The sequence below is a fragment of the Fringilla coelebs genome (assembly GCF_963513975.1).
Source record: "Fringilla coelebs genome assembly, chromosome: 7".
Classification (NCBI taxonomy): domain Eukaryota; kingdom Metazoa; phylum Chordata; class Aves; order Passeriformes; family Fringillidae; genus Fringilla; species Fringilla coelebs.
Window position 1 is genome coordinate 16,406,414 of NC_140035.1, and position 18,742 is coordinate 16,425,155.

The 18,742-nt window shown below is 38.3% G+C and overlaps 1 protein-coding gene across 3 annotated transcripts in view; it reads right to left on the reverse strand.

The window, feature by feature from the left end:
• RBMS1 (RNA binding motif single stranded interacting protein 1) overlaps positions 1-18,742 on the reverse strand; it is a 143,114-nt gene that overhangs the window by 32,121 nt on the left and 92,251 nt on the right. For all 3 annotated transcript variants that reach the window (XM_084209593.1, XM_084209594.1, XM_084209592.1), the window contains exons 3-4: positions 8,670-8,728; positions 5,724-5,815 (exon numbers count right to left, since the gene is read on the reverse strand). In XM_084209593.1, the coding sequence (XP_084065719.1) occupies positions 5,724-5,815; positions 8,670-8,728 (151 nt within the window). The remainder of the gene's footprint in view (positions 1-5,723; positions 5,816-8,669; positions 8,729-18,742) is intronic.

The following is an 18,742-nucleotide window of genomic DNA, read 5'->3' on the forward strand; positions in this document are numbered from 1 at the left end:
TTTATTATATTTATTTAAAATCTGTTACAGTAAGATTTAATACTATTACCTACAAAAAGTAGTACAAATTAGATAAAAAGAAAACTTTTCAAGACAGTTGCTAAAAACTGCTGTAGAAATCTGCTTGAGTTAGCTCCAGTTTGCCTGTCATCTGTTCTTTGGCATTCAGAAGCCCAGATGCAGAATAAAAAAATTGCAACATACCTACCTTCCCCAGTTAGATTAAGTGCACTAGCTGCCATGGTAACCTAAACTATTTTTCTTACTTTTCTCAGTAGGAATGAAAACTGATTTAATTCTCCAGAAGGTTGTCACAGTGAAGACAAGTACTATAAGCAACACTTTACTGAACCTCAAAAAAGTTAGCTGTTTCTCATTTTTGCTCATTTAAAACCATGCTCTTCATCAGCAACATAAGGGAAGAGCTGCCTTCAATACATTATGCTTATTAGCTGTGGAAAAGCCTTGGTTTTTCTTACAGAGATGAGGACAAGCAGCTAAGCAGCTTTTCCCTCCCGAAGTTCACACTTTATATGATGTGACAATGCATCTTTTCCAAATACACCTGGGAAAAAAGTCACCTAGAGTAAGTTTAAGGTATGAGAGCTTAGGAAAGAAAGACAAAGCTACTTGCAAATGGAGAGCACATCACAATTCTGCCTTAGTAATCATGAGTGAAAAATACTAAGATTGCAAATTCAGGTCATCTCTGTACTCTAGGGGGCCAACATGAACTCAGACAATGGGCTCATATTCATCATAAGCTACAACCCACCCCCACGTAGCAAGTTCCAGAATCTGATCTGATGCTTTGAGGGCCTGTAGACCACTGCAGAAAACACAAAGTGTGTCTTAAGAACGGTGGAAGTCAGTATGTGATGGGAGAACATCCTTTACATCGTTATTCTGACACAATACAAGTAAGAAACAATTGTTAAAATGGCCCTAATTTTTTGCACAAGCTTAAAATATCTGAAAGTATTTAGTGATAAGTTAATGTGAGAGCTAATACAAATAATCAGGACCACACCTCATCGTGTCAGCGGAAGCGAAGACTTTAAGGAGGAGGAAATTGTAACATTATGAATCTGAAGTCCTAAGTCCTAAAAATGTGCAACTCTGGGGAAATCTTCAAATGGATAAACAGTGAGTCTTCCCACAAAAATGCACATTAGTACATAGAACAGCATTCCTTGGCTCAAATTAACAAGTCTCACTGACCACAGAAGTATTCCATGTCCGTGGACTACTTTGATGGCCTCTATTGTAAGCAACATATGTTTTCTAAAGGTAACTTTATCCTTCCATAGGGAAAAAACCAGGAAAACACAAACGGGAAAATAATGAATATCAACCATTTAAGTAATAAATTATCTTGACTGTCTTATACTGAAGGTGTACATATAGAACTGCAAATCTCACGAGGAGAGAGAGAATTGCAGAGACAGGAGAAGACAAGATCTTCAACAACAAAAAGTAGGGAATCAGGGTCGTTGAGTCCATCACAACTGTGTTGGACTTGGATGGCCTACACAATTTTAAAGACTACACTAATTTTAAACACATGGTTGAAGTTCTTTTGTAGGAATGTCCATTAATACTTCTTGTGATGCCTAAAGTGCATTGCAAGCGCTTTGCAAAAAGTGGTAATTCCTTATGCATATATAAGCCTTTCACTATTATCTCAGAAATCTGTCAACTTACCAGAAGATGGACAATCTGGTTGTACAAATGTGTCTGCCATGCCAGGAAGGAGTTAACACTCAATGAAGGCTGAGCTGGCAGAGTCACACTGCTGTTCTAGCTGGCTTGTGCAGCTCTACATTGCTGTCAGTATAATTTAGAAATTCTCTTGCTGACTTTATCTAGGCTGCAAACACAATGATTCTCTTCCTGCCTTAGTTTGCTAGGCAGAAAGATGAGAAGAACTGTGGGTTTTATTAACCATTCTTACTTAGTAGCTCTTTTTTACCCTTTATGTTTATACATTAGTTTACATTTGGAAAGCAAGAATTAGTCAACTTTCCATTTGAACCAGTTGCTTCAGTAGCTACAGTTGAATTCAGTGAACACCATTTGATGAGACAGAACTTGGTCTGAGCAGTGACTTGGATGCTTTATGTTAACCTCAAAGTCAAAAGCCTATGAGAATTTAGGTGTCTGATATCTCCACAGCATTCACACCTCACCATTTCTAAAGCACCCTTACACAGTCTCAGTATTTTAAATCTCCATTCAAAATACCAGTATATAGTTGATTTTCTGCGTGCATCTATCTTCCTGTACACAAAGTCCCTTTCTGTCTGCTCTGAATAATGTAGAACCCTAGAGTTATCTCACTTTTACTTGTGGGGTGGTGGGAAGAGAAGAGGGTTCTCAGAAGAACCACTCTGACAGCAACCACAACTTTTCTAACAAAATTGTCAGAGTTTTTCAATACTACTACTAATGTTACCTAAGACTGCATAGCTCTATGAAATCACAGCTTTGAACTTAGGATTCTTGGTTTATAATCACCCCTCTAGGAGCAAGAACATAAACTAAGAAAAGAAATTTTGATAAATTAAAAGGAATCAGAATAAAAATTGGACACCCAGCAGTTACTAACTAGTTTAGAAATAACATTACTCTTGCAAGACATGTATTTGAGCTGTTGAATAGGAGATAATCTACTGGTTTGTACTGGTGGATCCTGAAACAATCTGGCTTCCAGTAGAGCTCACATCATCTGATCCCCTTCCACAGGCATTTACATACCCTGAAAAAGATGGACTTACCACGAATACTCAAGTGGAAGAGAGGAGAGGGGCAAGAGCTTGTTAAATCCATTTTAAATTTCCATCCAAAAACTATTCCCATCCCCTGGCTATGCAATTATCATCTTATGCAAGGCCTTAGCCACATTTTCTGGCCAAAAGGAAACATGGCAAACACTTGTTTCAGCAGTGACCAGAAGACACTGGCAATCAGCAGAAAGCCAAACTGAGGACATGGTGTTTCATGAGCAATGGACTGACACAGGGTTCCCTTATTGTGGCATCTCCTGAGTGGTGGCCACTTCTCCACCAACAGTGACCCCCAGAACAGATTTGGCAGGATTTGGCCTGAAGCCACACCTTGGGCCCTGGGCCTTCCCACTCTGCTCAGCAGTCACAAAACAGAGCGAGTGGGATTTTTCCAACTCAGATCAACTGGGAAGCAGACTGCCAAATACAGCATGATTTTACCCCAAGGACAGGAAAATAAAAATAAAAATAAAAATAATAATAATCTGTAATTTGAAGTTACCTCTACAAAACAGCAAGAATTTTAACATCTAAAAATCAGAACCACTTTCACTAAAGCAGGATTTGCCGATGACCTTGCTGATGTGAGTAGGTTTTATCTCACTGACCTAGAGCTACAGCAGGACACTGCAAAAAGGACTTGATGGCAACCAGAGTCAGGACATGGCTCCAGCAAGAACATTTTCCTCCCTATTCAGCTGCTGTGGGTCAGGAACCACGTCTGGGGCGAGGGTGAGAGCACTGAGGAGCTCTGCTGCTCCTCACACCCTGGGCACAGAGTAATTACAACACCTTCCCATGGATAAATCACCCCACAGGCACGGATTTCCTCTTTGAAACTGCAGCAGCTGTGGGGGTCAGTAAGGAAATCAACTGCCCAGACAGGCAGGAAACTCTCCAATCCTTCTCTGTGACACCCAGGCTTAAGCTGAAGCAGTGTCACTGCAGGACCACCCCCCATGGCACAGGTGGTCACAGGCAAAAGGAAAAAGTACTAAACACACAAACACAAACTTTTATAGTGACATGGATGTGGAAGGGTGTGATTTGCTAATCCTGCCAAAGCAGCTGTGACTGGCCATTCCCAGTCTGGAGCATCTAAGCAGAGATAGGATTTTTCAGACAAAAGGAGAGCAGCATTGCCCAAGGGAAAAAAAAATCCAATGGCTCAAAACAGACAAAAATCAAAGCACTCAAACTCAGAGTGACTAGTGACTGTTTGTTGTGGTACTGCTCATTGGGCTGGTTTTGGGGTTGGTCTTTTAAATAATTCAAACACTCTCTCTGTGTTAAGAAGCAGAACACGTTTCACTGGAATGCAAACCTCATAGTTACAGGTTTCCCACAGGCCATCAAGCTTGGCACAGGGTCAGAAAAATACCCAAACCTTTGGGACATTTTGATGCACATTATTTCATTGATGCTAACAAAAAGAAATATTACCCATCCTGCAACTGTCAGAGGAAACGAGTCAGAAATACACACTATAAAAGAGATTAAGAAACGATTCATTAGGTTACTATAGTTAATTATTAGAGCTTCTCCCTCTACTCAAGAAAACAATCAAATCAGACATCAGAGTTCATTAAGAAAATGAATTTACATTACTTCAAAATCTCTTTTTGCCCCTCCTACCTAGATATCATATTCATAAGATGGCAGACAGAACTTTGAAAAATCTGGGGTATATTTTAGAGTGATCACCTAAAACCTAAAGATTTAATAAATGGCCTTTATTAAGCATACATAAAACCTTGTAAAAGGGAAAAAACCCAAGTGTTTTCCAGTAAGCATGTATGTTTGTGTCATGGCTGTAATGAAACATGCATTAAGTATGAAACATATGGTTTCCATTTTGTTGCCCTGGAATCCATCCAAAGACATTTATGTTGTTAGCTTAACTGTTCTCTTTAGCTGAGAAGCTGTGGAAAATATCTCATCTGAAAAAAATCTGTACCTAGTGGATAACTATAAAAGATTTGCTAGATTTTTAGCAGACTATTTTAATAAAAAAGCCTCTGAGATTACTAGATTTTGGGGTTTTAAAATTAGTACATAATTTTCTAACTAAAAACAAATTTGCTTTAAGATACACCAGAATTCTATCAACAGATTATACTGGTAATATTTTCTTTAGTTCACAAATTTGTAGAGGTGTTTATGGCTCTCTTTTGGAAGCAGGCCATCTGACCCAACAGGAATGCATGATGGTATCATTACTAAAGTATCATCTCCCTAACTTCATAAAAGAGCACTGAAGATGCTCTGAAGATCACTTCTGGCTAATAAACTGGTTCAGAGGCAAGGTTCATTAAAAATTAGAGAAAGAGAAGATAGCTCTCATTCTGTAACTTGTTAATAATTCCTGGGTTTGCCTTGATGGAAAAGTAGGTCAGCCAAGAGCTGGCTAAGAATTTCAAAGTATCTATCATGAGTGCTCAGATTCAAATTTTATTTATAATAGCAGAAAGTATACCAGAAGGGCTGAAAAAAAAGTTCAAAGGTTAAATTTTGCCATGGTATACTTAAAAATTAATCCCTAAATCCTAAGATTTCTAACCTCAGTTACAGACAGTCTATTAAACCTTTCATACCTTTGTGCTGTAAACCAATTCATTAAGCCTGCTGACATTTTTACAAAACTTTTGTTTGATGAAGCCAATAGAAAAGACTATGATGAATAAATAGATAAATGCAATGAGATCAGTTTGGAGCCTTTACAATTTCATGTTTCTCTATTTAATTAGTTGAGATTATTTGGGATATGGCAGACAAAAGTCTCCATTTTATTACCTTAATAATCACATGGCTTTGAGGTTTGTGCTCTCTGTAAAGGGCCCTGCAGCTGGAAACTCCACACTGCCCTGGTTGTGCCACTGCACAAGCTTGTTCACCTTCACAACCCATTGCAAGAATTAGCTGGCTATTGTAACTCACCTTTGCCATCTGTGCTTGGACTCCACTGGCCTTTAGAGCAGAAACTGCCTTCTGAGCAGCTGCTGGGCTGTCAAAGTCAACAAAACCATAACCTGAAAGAGAAAATATCATTTTGCTAACAAGACAGCAACCAGCTTACAAGCAAACACTTCACAGCCAACAGTCGTGCTACTGCCGTGGTTAGTTAATACAATTTTCTTGCTGTTGAAGAGGGACAATTTGAAGTCCAGGTCTTCATGCAGTGTCCTTCCCCCCACCTTCCCCCCCCAAAAAAAAAAAAAAGCCTAGCAAAGTTCTTGAATCTTGAACTGGTGGGGATCTGCCCTGGTGGAACAAATCCATTTCCATGTCCACTCATTATGTGAATTTTGGCCAAATTGCTAACAAGCAAGGCAGTGCTTTGCTCTCTATTATCTGGATTGTAACTTCTAACAGCAGATTATTTCAGAGATCACCAAATAAAGCATCATCTGGTAATTTTTCTGAAATAAATTCTTATTGCAGTTTGAATAAATGACATGTAAGTCTGTAAGTTACTTTTTGTCTATTCAAAATTTTTTAGGAGAGGAGTTTAGTTTAAAAGACACACATCTACCCAATTTTTGGTAAATTACTTATCTCACTGTATATACATAAAAGACAGTTAAATTTAAAAGTGAGTGAAAACCCATCTTCAGTAAAACCAAATGGGTTTTCCTATTATTGAAAGAATGTGAAAAACTGTTCTGAAAGCATTTTCTATGCCATATAATGCAATCTTTAAATATTAAAATAAACTCAACATCAATTGAAACAAATTCCATGTATTTGCAATAACCTCTTTTCTTATTCTGAACAAGAACACATAACTAAGCGACTCCAGGATGCCCAGATTACAATATACCTTGGCCTTAACAGACACTGACCTTACAGGCTGGGATTTTTAATCCAGCCTGGGAATTGGAGGCTCAAGGCTCACCAAGATGAAGTCAGAGTTTGGAAGCTACTTCCACAAGATGTTATTGCAAACCTCATTATGCATTTTTCAATCCCCCTCTTTTCCACCAGTGAGCTGCCCAAGTATTAATAAAATCCCTTTCCAGAGTTAAAGTTGGGGTAAAAGAAAACAAACAAAAAAACCAACAATGAAGTAACCTCTGGAGGAGTAGAAAATGGAAATATTTCTCAAAAATATATTACAATCCTCTTACAATATAGCTATACTGAGAACAGGTTGTCTAATGTTAGATCAGGACAAGCTTCAAAGCTCTTATCTTGGGAAAAACAACTCAAGCATCCTTGTACATCACTGCAAGCTTATTTATGCTGCCAAGAAGCTGAGGAAAGCAGCATATTGTTTTGTGTAACACGTGGCGGTGTGGATTGTTAAATCCTGACATGAAACAAAGCGAATTAGTTCATATCAAGTTTTGTGCTGCCAAGGCAAGGCTAACTTCCCATACCCCAAACTAGCTCTCCACACCCAAGGCAGCCTGGGTGATCACCAACACACCGCAGGGTGTAACACAGACAAAGCTCCATGCTGACACCAGGCATGCCATCAAAGCTGGCTTTGCCACCTCCCAGATGACAGAGAAACTCAACTGCTCGTTGCTCCAGTTAGTTTAAACCCCGTGGTGTGTTTTTTGGCAAAAGCCAGGGATGCTGTCAATCTTTTGGTTAAATTCCAGTTAGATATCTGCATTCTGCCTACTTATGTTTCCATTGCAATTTCAGTGACACGCAGTGAGCTTCCCTGGAGCCTTACCTTGCAGTGTACTGTCACAACAGGCTGCTAGCTACCGCTCCTCGTCAGTGAGATTTAAATTCTCTACTGAAAAAGTCATCTTAAATCTCTTACAGAATTAATGGGAGAATTTCTGTACCTCTGAAAGGACTACTGAACACTTCAGGAACTGACAGAATGGACAGACTAAATCCATTAAGTGCAATCACATGCATTAACTAATTAAAATAATTGCAAAGGGCACCTCGTCTTTCCTAATCACAATGACATCTGCATACAAGCTAGGAAAAAAATTTCTAGAAATTTCAGTTTCTGAACTGTCAGTGCCTCTTCAATTTGCTTAAGATGGGGAGTTGAGAAACTATGTCTCTGCACTGGTTCCAAGTTCTGCACAAAAGCTTTGTCTTAATTAATGATGAATTCTCCTCCCTCTACCTATTAGCTTTCTGCTCATTCATGGGCATTATGCATATTAACACTGCTCAATCAGCTGACTTGATATTTCACTTTGCTCAGAAATGATCCTCTTAATTGTATAAAATTAAAGTCTGAAATCTGGTATTTCAGTGTCTGCTACCACACCTTCTCCCACCACAAACATTCTGGGATCTGAATCACTGCAATTGCAGTGAGTGATGAAAACCCATGAACTGATACATTCAGCTTATCTAGAGGAGTTCTAATTTTTTTTTCCAGCTGCAATTACTTCATTGAAAATGAACCCTCTCTTTGCTCCCAATACATTCAATGGAACATAACAAAACACAATTAGAGTATTGGAACATGTAATTAACTGCTGCTTCAAGCTACACTCGTCAATGGAGCTTATTTCCACAATGTATAATAATTTAAGACGCTTAGTATAGTTGAATGGTCATCTGCAAGCTTCCTTAGTTTCCCCATGCAAAAGGGGAAAAGCTGCTTTTAACTCCAATTTTGTTTTTAAAATAGAGTTGAGCTGCCAGCCAGCACTGTGCATGTCAGCTTCACTCTGGCTTGGCTGTGCCACCAACACCGGCGGTCTGCCAGCTCCACTGGAGGCAAATGCATTGAATACACCAACCAGCAGCAAGAATAAAACTCATTTAGGAGCAAGAATGGGGGAAAAAACCCAAACCAAACCAACAAAGGTAAAATGAACCTAAAATACAAGATTAATGCACTTCATAGAATCAGTTACGACTTTCAGGGGAACACAGTGTAAAGGAAAATATACATACCTTTGCATTTGTTTGTAGTCTTGTCCAAAATAGCCTTCGTGGATACAATTTTCCCATACCTAAAATGAATTATACATGTGTAAGGAAAATGAGAAAAGAACATCCTATTATAACAAACACACAAATCACTTTATTTTATATCCCTTACTCTATGCAAAATGAAACTATATAGACTATAATTATGGAATGCAAACTCATATGAAAATGGAAATGCCAAATAACATCAACAATTTCAAGCATGATCTTGTTCTATATTCTCAGTGGCAGCACAGAATAAATCAGAAAAGAGTGCTTTATAGAAAAGAATTCCATGAAGTTAAAATCCTGGTATTTATAAGACACCAAGTTATGGATACAAGCTGGGACTCTCTCAGTATATAGACCAGTTAGAGCAGACCAGTTGCCTTGTCAGTGGTAGGTTTGCTGGCTAGCACAGTATGGAAAGAGAAAAAAAAAAAATAGAGAAAAATCCAGCAAAACCCCAACTGACAAACACAAAAATATTACATCTGATTTAATATTATTCTGTTCTGGAATGTGACAAGTGGAAGACTAAAGAAAGCTGATCAACAAAGTTGTCAAAAAAGAATCTGTACGTTTCTGTAAACATAAGCACTTTCAACTAAAATAAAAACATCCCTCATGAAAGTTTCAATTTTCTTTTTCTTACTGTCAATTTCTCAGCTTCTCAGTACGTGGTAAACCCAGTCTGCTACACAGCCCAAAGGTGAGCACACAGATCTCAGCAACTAAGCTTGGGAAACAGATGGACAGCAATCCCAGCTATAAGAACAATGACTGTTTCTGAAGCACTCTGCAAAGTTTATCAGAATTAGGTGTCTTGATCATTTTTAGAGTAGAATTTGTTCCTGCTTGCAATTGCCCTTGGAATAAAAATCCCACTTTCAATTTAAAAACAGCAATTCTTTTGGCCTGCATATGGAGCACAGGTTTACCAAGCTCCTTCCCACATCCTCCTGTTTGCTTGTAAATGACACTTGTTAGGGTGCCCTGAGCATGGAAGGGAAAAATGATGCAAAAGGAGTTTGCTTTCACTTGAGAATATAATATAACTTATTACACTAGCAGATATATCTATGCACTGTGTGCTAAGAGGCTCTCTATCATTGTGCAAGAATGCAGAATTATGAGAAGGGTTATCAGTATGCAAAAAGGGAATTTGGGGAAAAATGAACTTCCATCATCTTACCTGCTAAACAGAACTTCAACAGAGTGAGTATAATTTCAAAACATACTATGTCAAAAGAAAACTAACTCCATTTCTGCAGTAGCTGTATTAGTGTTAAAATTCTTCAAACTGTATTCAAAGCCTAATAAATTAAGCTTCGTCTGTTAAGAGTACTCAATTAACTGTTCACTTGCAAAGTGAGAGCTATTCAAAAGGAAAGCCTATTTATAAAGTACTTTCCCCACAAAGAGCATTTAAATACACCTTTCAGTATAGCTATCACTCTTTGTGACCAGTTTCAAGACCCTGCTGTTTATGCAATAGTTTTTGGATGGCTTCAAATAATTGCAAGGGAGTAAACCCAGGACACAAGCCATGAGGTAGGTGCTTCCTTCTTTTATCTGAAATTGTGAGCATCTACACTGATATAAAATAGAACTATCCATCTACAGCCTAAAAACATACAAGCATCAATGAAAATCCGTGCATACCTCAATTTACCATTTTAGAAGCTGTAATAAAGCAACAGAAATTGTGCATAGTAGTTGGAGCAGGCACTTCCTTATTCCAAATCTGTCATTCCATTCAGAAAGCTTTATAGCCCTTAAGTCAAAACTTTTTTTCTCCAGAATTTTTCTGAGTGCAGAGTAAAAGCATGTGCTATAGATGAGAGAAGCAAACTGCTCAGGGCACTTGCACCCAGCATGACATTCAACAGCCAGCATTCTCCATATCCTATCAGGCTCCCTAAAAGTTCTTAAAGTGAAGAGCTACATAGCCTTTTGTGGGAAAAAAAATCCCTGAAGGATGATCTTGTCTCTGCTACTGTGTCAGTTTTTGGAAGTGCAGAAAGTGGTGGTGGTGAGGAACCCCAGCCCTGTGAGCACAGCGACCCGGCCAGCTGGCTGGGGGCTGCCTTGGACTGCTCCAGCCCACGCTGCTGATGCTCAGCAGCCCATGAGCAGCTCTCTGCACAGCTCTTCTTTACAGAAACTTTGTGGGCTACCCTCCACTGTGCAAAGATGGCTTAGTGATTTATTCACTGTCCTAGATAGCATGGCTCCTGCAAAGAACCAGCCACCGTGGAAGGCTGCCAAGAAATTTCAGCAGTGTGAGTCTAGGAACAAACTGGGAACCCGTGTAACAATAGCAGCTATCGCCAGGATTTCTCCTACGATTTTCCCTCCCATGTATGAGCTGTTCTCCACTCATGCCATGAGGCACAGAAAAGCAGTTTACCCACCCTGAGCCTGGCCAGCAGGATGCACCCCCTCCTTGTTCCCAGCACGTGATCTGATACCAGGGGAATCACTCCTTGCAGTTTCTCCCAAGTGCTTCCTTCAAATTATGACCACTGTGAAAATTTTTCTTCCCCTTGAATTCTACAGTCGTTACACTCTGCTTTTAACACAAGCTCCTGTCTTCAACTGCTCATTTATTGGGTGCAACTGCAATCAAGACCCTGCAGAAATCAATGAGCTATAAAACACACCAGTCATGACACAAACTGGTACGTATTGTCTGCTTACAGAAAGGATTATTGCAAGCAAAAGGAAATTTGTATTCCAAAGATGTCTATGGTGATCTCTTAGGTCCTGCCTGAAGATCCTAACTCCTCTCAAAGCCTATATACATCTAGTTGTCTAAGGCATCTCCTGAGGGTTCTCTCTTGCTCCACAGCCTCACTGCATGCTTGGTAAGATTTTGTACCTGCAGCAAAGGACTGTTCCATGGCTGGCAGAATCACTTCTACAGCAGTTGGTGTTTGCTCATTCCCTTTCAGTTGAAACAGTTTTTTAAAACATGCTTTCTTTTAAATTAAGTACTAGTCCTCAGAAATAACTGCTAATCTGGCTGGTGACAAGCAACTACATATTTCTTATTAAGCGAGTTATTTTTCTCCCCAAAATAACATCAAACTCATGTTCAACAGCAATAGAGTTCCTTTTTTTTTCTTTTGAGTGCTTTTAACACATTCTTCAGTCTGAATTATGTTAGAGATGGAAAGATGTTTTCAGCTTTGTGTCTCTTTTCTACACAGCACTTGTACCAATATCAACTCACACATTGAGAAAGAGAGGGCTTGGGTAAGGGGCAGGTAAATAATTGCCAGGGTGCACTGGATATGGGATTAACAGGGCTGTGCTCAGCAACTGCCTGTGACCCACTGCACGAGATACAATTGTGGTACAGAACACCAACACAAATGTCTGGCTGGACAGCAGATAAAGAAGAAACATGTTCAAAGCCAAGCTAGGAAGAAATGCAGCCCAGCTGCTTAACAGGATAATGTTTACTACTGCTAAATACATCCTCACAGTGCAGAAATGAAAAAATAACCCTCACCTGGCTCATGCTGCCCCAAAATCTAATGCCAGGCAATAAGGATGTCAAACACTGCACTATACCTTTCTCTTACATGCTTTTGAAGTGGAAGATTTGAAGTGAAGCACCACTACATAATTTTTTTAATCATATTGTTCAGCAACATGGCCAAAACCAGTGCAAACAATCATCCTGACAGATTCACTGCAAAATAGCTAGGGATACATTTGGCTTTTAAAACATATCTGAAGCCTGATTTTGGCAATCTCCACAATGCTGAAAGAAAAGGGTCTTTAGAAAACCAAGTACATGAATCAACCTGAACCACTATTTGTTTTTCTCCCTTTGAACATCTGGCAGTATGATGAACATATGTGGAAATGTGAGCGTGAAAAGACACCATCATGAGCATGACAAAGAATGGGGAATGAAATCGTTGGAAGTCTCTGCCCCAAGTGCTGTTTTGAGTGTTGAAAGAACTTATCTCTGTGTGCATTAGGGGAGGTACAGTAAGAACAGGCAGCGAGAGGCTTGATAAGGTTTGTCTGGAATGAATTGTTCAAATCTGTGTCCACAACATAATTTAATATGCCTCATACCACCATGCTTACAGTGCTTCCCTTTGCAGTACTCTCAACCTGTCTTCCAGCTTTTGCTGTGAAGGATTTCTTTACCACAAGATGTTGACTTGGACAAAAATATGCCAGAAGGATCTCTGCTACTGTGGAAAGTCCTTGCCTTTAAATGGTGCTTAGGTCCTCCATCCTGAACTGTCTGGAACTTTGTGTTGAAGATGAACAGTGATCTCCCTTTGCCTAAGTCCAGTCCAGCTATAAAAGAACATTCCTAGAGATCCTGCTGTTACAGTTTGCATTACTGTAGTGCTGTCAAAACTCCTCTGATATACAGAAATGCTGCATATTTTCTGTGTTTATTATAGATTTATTTTTACATCTTAGAATCTTATCACTGCCCTTCATGGAACACTCTTATTTTTAAGATCCAGAATTGTGTGGTGAAACCAGACACGGATTTCATAACTTGTAAGTGGCTCCAAGTACATGAATTAACTTTAAGGTAGAATTGTGAAAGGAAAGAGAACCTGGCTGAAGACAAAATATTCTGACAGGAGGTCAACCAGGAGTCTCAAAGACTGGAGAGAGCACAACAAACAGATCCGGCAAGGAGTGTCACATAGGAGAGCAGATCAATTAATCCTAAAATAAAATGCAGCTGATGAATACACCCCCATCAAAATAAATTGTAATTTTGACTAGGGTAAGTAATTAGATGAAAATGCACAAAGGAAATATTTCATAAGCAATTCCTGTACATTAATAGTAACACTAAAAAGAAAAAGCAGGTGGGCCTGCTTAGTCTATAAATCAGCTTTAAATATAAAAGAGACAACAGCAAAAACAAACAAAAAAATCTTATTCAAGATGGCCTCATTCACAACACAGCATGGTCAGTGGGTACCTTGCACACACTCTAAATGCAGCAAATTCTTGTTTGAAATGAAATCATGTTGTCTTTCAGTATGACTTTAAATCAATGCACACAACAAACATGGACTTCAGCAAATCAGTGATGTGCAAATTTTAGGATCCTCACCTCCCCAAACACAGAGTATTCTGTTTTGAACACTGTGACTCAAAACATTTATATGCAACTGATGGTCTTACTACCAAACCCACCTCACCATCTATCCTGCTGGTAGAGTGGGTGGAAGCCATTACATCCATCTCAGTTGAGACCTGACAAGGAAAAACCCTAATAGCCCATGGGAAGGACTAATCTCTCCTGGAGTTCCCAGTTCCTCTGTAACACCTGGTGCAGGAGGAGCAAAGAAAATTCCCTGGGAAAAAGAGCCAAGGGAGTTGTCAGCAAGAGCTGACTTGGTACAGCTCGCTCCTGCTCCTCACTGGTCTTCCCGCGTTCAGGGCATTCCTAAGCCAAAAGCACAGCCAGGGGAACATGATCAGCCCCATCAATCTTTTCTCCTGGATCAAAACCCAAGCATAAAAAGTTTGATCTGGCTGCCATATCTCCGCCTCGCTGCTGCATTTTGGGAAAGTGGTGTACTGAACCTTAAGCTCTTGGTCCCTTTTAAGCTTAGAAAAACACAGGGAGTTTTTGTGTCTCTATGTATCAAATTTTCACTTGTTCAGTATGGGGAATTTTGGAAAATAGTTGTCAATACAACACTGCTAGTCTTTGTGATAGACAACTCTGATCCCACTCTTTAGTTATGGGTAAATGTTTCTCACAAAACCTTGATAAAGAAATTTATTCAATCCAGCAGAAGACTGAGTTTTAAGAACAGAATCAAACCATATGGTTTCCATTTTTAAATTCTTCTTCACCACATCTATGCCGTCGTTCAGAAGGAAACATTGCTGAGAACATTTTGTCCGTATTTTGTTTTCTGTTGTTGGAAGACACACTGTTCTTTGAGAAACTCTTTGGAATACTCAGTTGCTTCAAGGCCATCATGCACCTAAAGGTTTTCAACCAGAACATAGGAAGCATCTGCCAACAAAAGCTGGACCAACCATTTTAAGTGCATAATGAAACATTACATAAAAAGTTGCAGTTATACTTTCATATTTTTACTTTCCAAGTTAATGTGTATGGATATTCTAGCTTTAGTCTAGTATGTTTCAAAACATACTAGAGTTCTGTTTAAAAATTGTTAGATTTGGCTAATTTATTTGGTTTACTAAAGTCTTCTTCCCTAGTTTCAGATATTCAACCACTGGGTTAACCAGTGCCACTAGATGTGCCCTGTTTCACACATAGATCATATTTTTCACTATATGCAAAACAGAACTTACTTGAGTGTCTAAATTAAAGTGTTCTTTTGATGATATGGTGTTAAATGATCATGTGGTTTTGACATAAAGCTAATTCCTTCCTTTCTTAATAATTGTCCCTTTGACTCTGTACTTCAGAAGAAAGATGGTATTTTCAAAATACCTAAATATCCAAATAGTTCTCATTCCCATTTATTATTATTTTATTTGGGAGATAAATAATACCTCCAAATAAATTAGAATTTATTATTATAAAAGCCAACTACTGTTTTGTCTTGACAAAATTACAAAAATTACATTCTGTCTATAAAGTAAAGACTACTTTTGAGATCTGGGTAGTAAAAAAAAACCCACCTGAAAAAAGATCCCCCAACTAAAAAAGCCAAAACAGCCATGGCTCCTAGGAACATTGCCTTTACTGACAAATCAATATTCTTATATACTGCTGTAAACTCTTCATTAAGATCAGCAAAGATTTCTTCACAAGATGTCTGTGTTTAACTCTTCTTTTAAATTTAATTTCTGTTTTCAATAAGAATCAGTGTATGTCATCATCACTGCCAATGCAACTACCAACATCTCCACAGTGCAAACTACTGTTATTGCTACAAATAATCTGTTCTTCAGTCTCACTAGGTTACAATTCCAGATTTCCCTGACAAGTAATCAAAAGCAGCAAAACCAGATGCAAGACCAGATATTTTCTCCTCTCCTACCATTGTCTGTCCTCACAGGACTAGATGCTTTATACAATGGACATACACAATTTAGTAAAGTGTGAACAAATGCCTTGTAAGTTTCTTGGACAATATTAATTTCAATGGATAAAAATCAATATTTTATGAATAGGTATTTGGCTTGTAGTGTACAGGCTCTACACAAACGTAAATGCTCCTTAGAACTAAAAATAATCAGGAATTCAAATTCTTAATGGACAGTGACACACAAAAAAAATTTTGGAAATTATTATTTTTCAGCTACCCAATTTGTTTTTCTCAAGAGTAGTTATTTCCTGGTTCAGACAAAGATAAGCTGTGGGGACAGGGAAGATATGTTTTTAGAATCAGGAAATGTTTGCTTCCTTCTGTTCTTGCTTTGTAGAGATGTGAATAACCTCTATCCATTCCTTAGAAGCTGACTGAAATTCAACAGGAAAAAGTCCTGTTAGCATCCTACAGCTATTTTTATTGCAACTTCCAAAGGTTTTTCAATTAATATGATCCACAACTTGTTGATTATTTTAAAAGCAAGAACCACTGCACAACATCTTCAAGCAAGACCCACTGCACATCGTCCTGCACAGCTGAGGAAGGCTTTGCATTTTAATGTCTCTGGGCATTTTAAACATTTCAGAAATATCACAGCTGACACTAAAGCAGCTTTCCCAATGTGGCTTTCTAGCGTCTTAATGAACAGACTTTCAACAGCTGCTTGCAGAGGTGTGTTCTCTGTCAATCTAAAATCAACAAATATGTAAGGGCATGTTTATTTAATTTTACTTTATAAGGTTAAGAATGTTGCAATATGTTAAAAAGAAGTACTTTAAAAAAGTTATACTTCAGTACGATGACGACACAGTCATGGGGGGGGGAAAATAAAAATAATCTAAGTATGCACACACACACATGCACACCCACTCCCAGCAAAAAGCTTCTGGAGCTGGAGGGGAAGGCTCTCATATTATGCCCTGTCAGAAGAATTCTGCTGATGCTACTCTGAGAAAAAACACAATCAATTTAAAAAGAGATTTAAAAATATAAGTATAAAAATCTTTACATTAGGGCTTCAGGGACTCTTTTTTTTTTTTTAAATTTAAAAGAAAGAAAAAGGCAAATTCTGAAGGATGAACCTGCAACTTCTGTTCTAGGCTCTGACAAGTTTATCAGTATCTGCAGCCTCAGCTGCTCCACTGAGGATGTGAATTCAGATACTTGGCAGAGCTATGATTAATAATCACCCTCTCTTCAGGGAGAGATTTTTGTCAAAGCCCTCAGTTTTGGCCTATCATTGCTCAGCTGCAACATGATTTTTACTACTAAACATATGGCACCTAATTTCCATTTAATCTTCCATAGGCTAACAAGAGAATGCTGCTCAGCGTTATGGTAGGGAGAGACAACAGCTCCAGACTCTGAAAAAGGAGAGGGCAATAGCAGCTAAAGTGGCAGAGCTGACCTCTTGCTCTGCACTGGAGATCAGCTTTCATATTTCACAGACTCATTAGGTTGATTCTCATCAACCTAATGACTCTTATAAAAGCCAGAATGCAAACATGCCGGCCCTAAATTTGTTGATTGCAAATTTTAACTGTAGACACAGGATGTCACATGCTGTGAAGAAAAATGGAATTTCAAGCAACAAATTGTGAAAAACGATCCTGTTCTGTGCTTCTTGCTGCCTCTGCCCCTGCAGTAACCCAACCTGACTTCTGACAAGCTGAGGTGATTTTGCATAATCTCTGAACCATCTGCTAGGCTATCTGTCAGTTCAGTAGCCTTGTTACTTTACAGTTTATAGGTTAAGCAGGATAAATAACCTATCAGAAACACAAACAGATTTGCCTCTTTGACACACTTTGAAGTGCAAGTATTGTCTCAGTAATCATAGCTGGCTTACTCCTAAATGGAAGAGAAAGAAAATAAAAATCACAGTAATGCATTAAAACAAATGTCTATTCTTTCAGAAAAGGAAATTGTTTATCATAATCGTCACAGTTTATGAAATCTATAGCACAGCAAAACTAAAGTGATTTTTCCTAACTAATTTTTGCCTACACTTTTAGAAGATTTTTCTCTTTACCCATTTAAAAACAGAGACATGAAGTATTTTTACATGTGTAAACTATGCGGAGTTATGGTTTTCAAACATCTGTTTGCAGGGACACAATTGCTGGTTGACATTAAAAGTGCTGTTTCCTGCCAAAGATCTATTGAGTTTGTTAACCAATGAGAGTGAAAGACCACTCTGGTTTTCCTTATAAATTATGTGGCATTGTTCCTTTGAGAAAAATTTTTAAATATGCAGTGATGTGTGCAAATCAGATAGAATGGTTTAGAAAGTAATTTGCTACTATTCTGCTTCTAATATAGAATATTGTAATTTATGTGAAGTGCTCTTCCACTGAAAGCATTACAGAAAGTTTCACCATAAGACATGGAACTGAGGATCCTTTGCATGAAAATAGTTTGCAGTTATTCAGATAGTCAAACAATAAATCTCAGAATTATCATAAATTATCATAAATCAACTAACATTAAGATGATTCAAACAAGAACTTGCCAGTAAATGCTACAACATCAGGAAAAAAAAAGAAAAAAATTCAACTAAAAGATACTAGGAATTCAACTACTGACAAGGCTATTCCAGTACATGGGAAGAGGTTACAGTTTCCTACTGTTATAAGATGGAAGAACAAAACCATGTTATTTTAAGAGAGCAAATGGTCTCACCCTGTTGTTTTCTTACCCTAGTGCTACAGAATGGACACAAATTATGTACTGAAAAAAAATCTGCATTTTTCACCCAACTGAAAGCTTGAAACAATATTATTATTTGCAAATAAATTATCATCGTTTCTGTGGCTCCCAGAAAGAATATAAAAGACATGAGAGCATAGGGTTTCACATGGGCACAAAAGATACAGCTTTTTTAAAAATAATAATTCATTTGCAAGCATAGCAAGAAAGTACCAAAAAGGTTCAAATTACAAAGCTGAAATGCTGTTTCTACAGTCCAGTGATTTT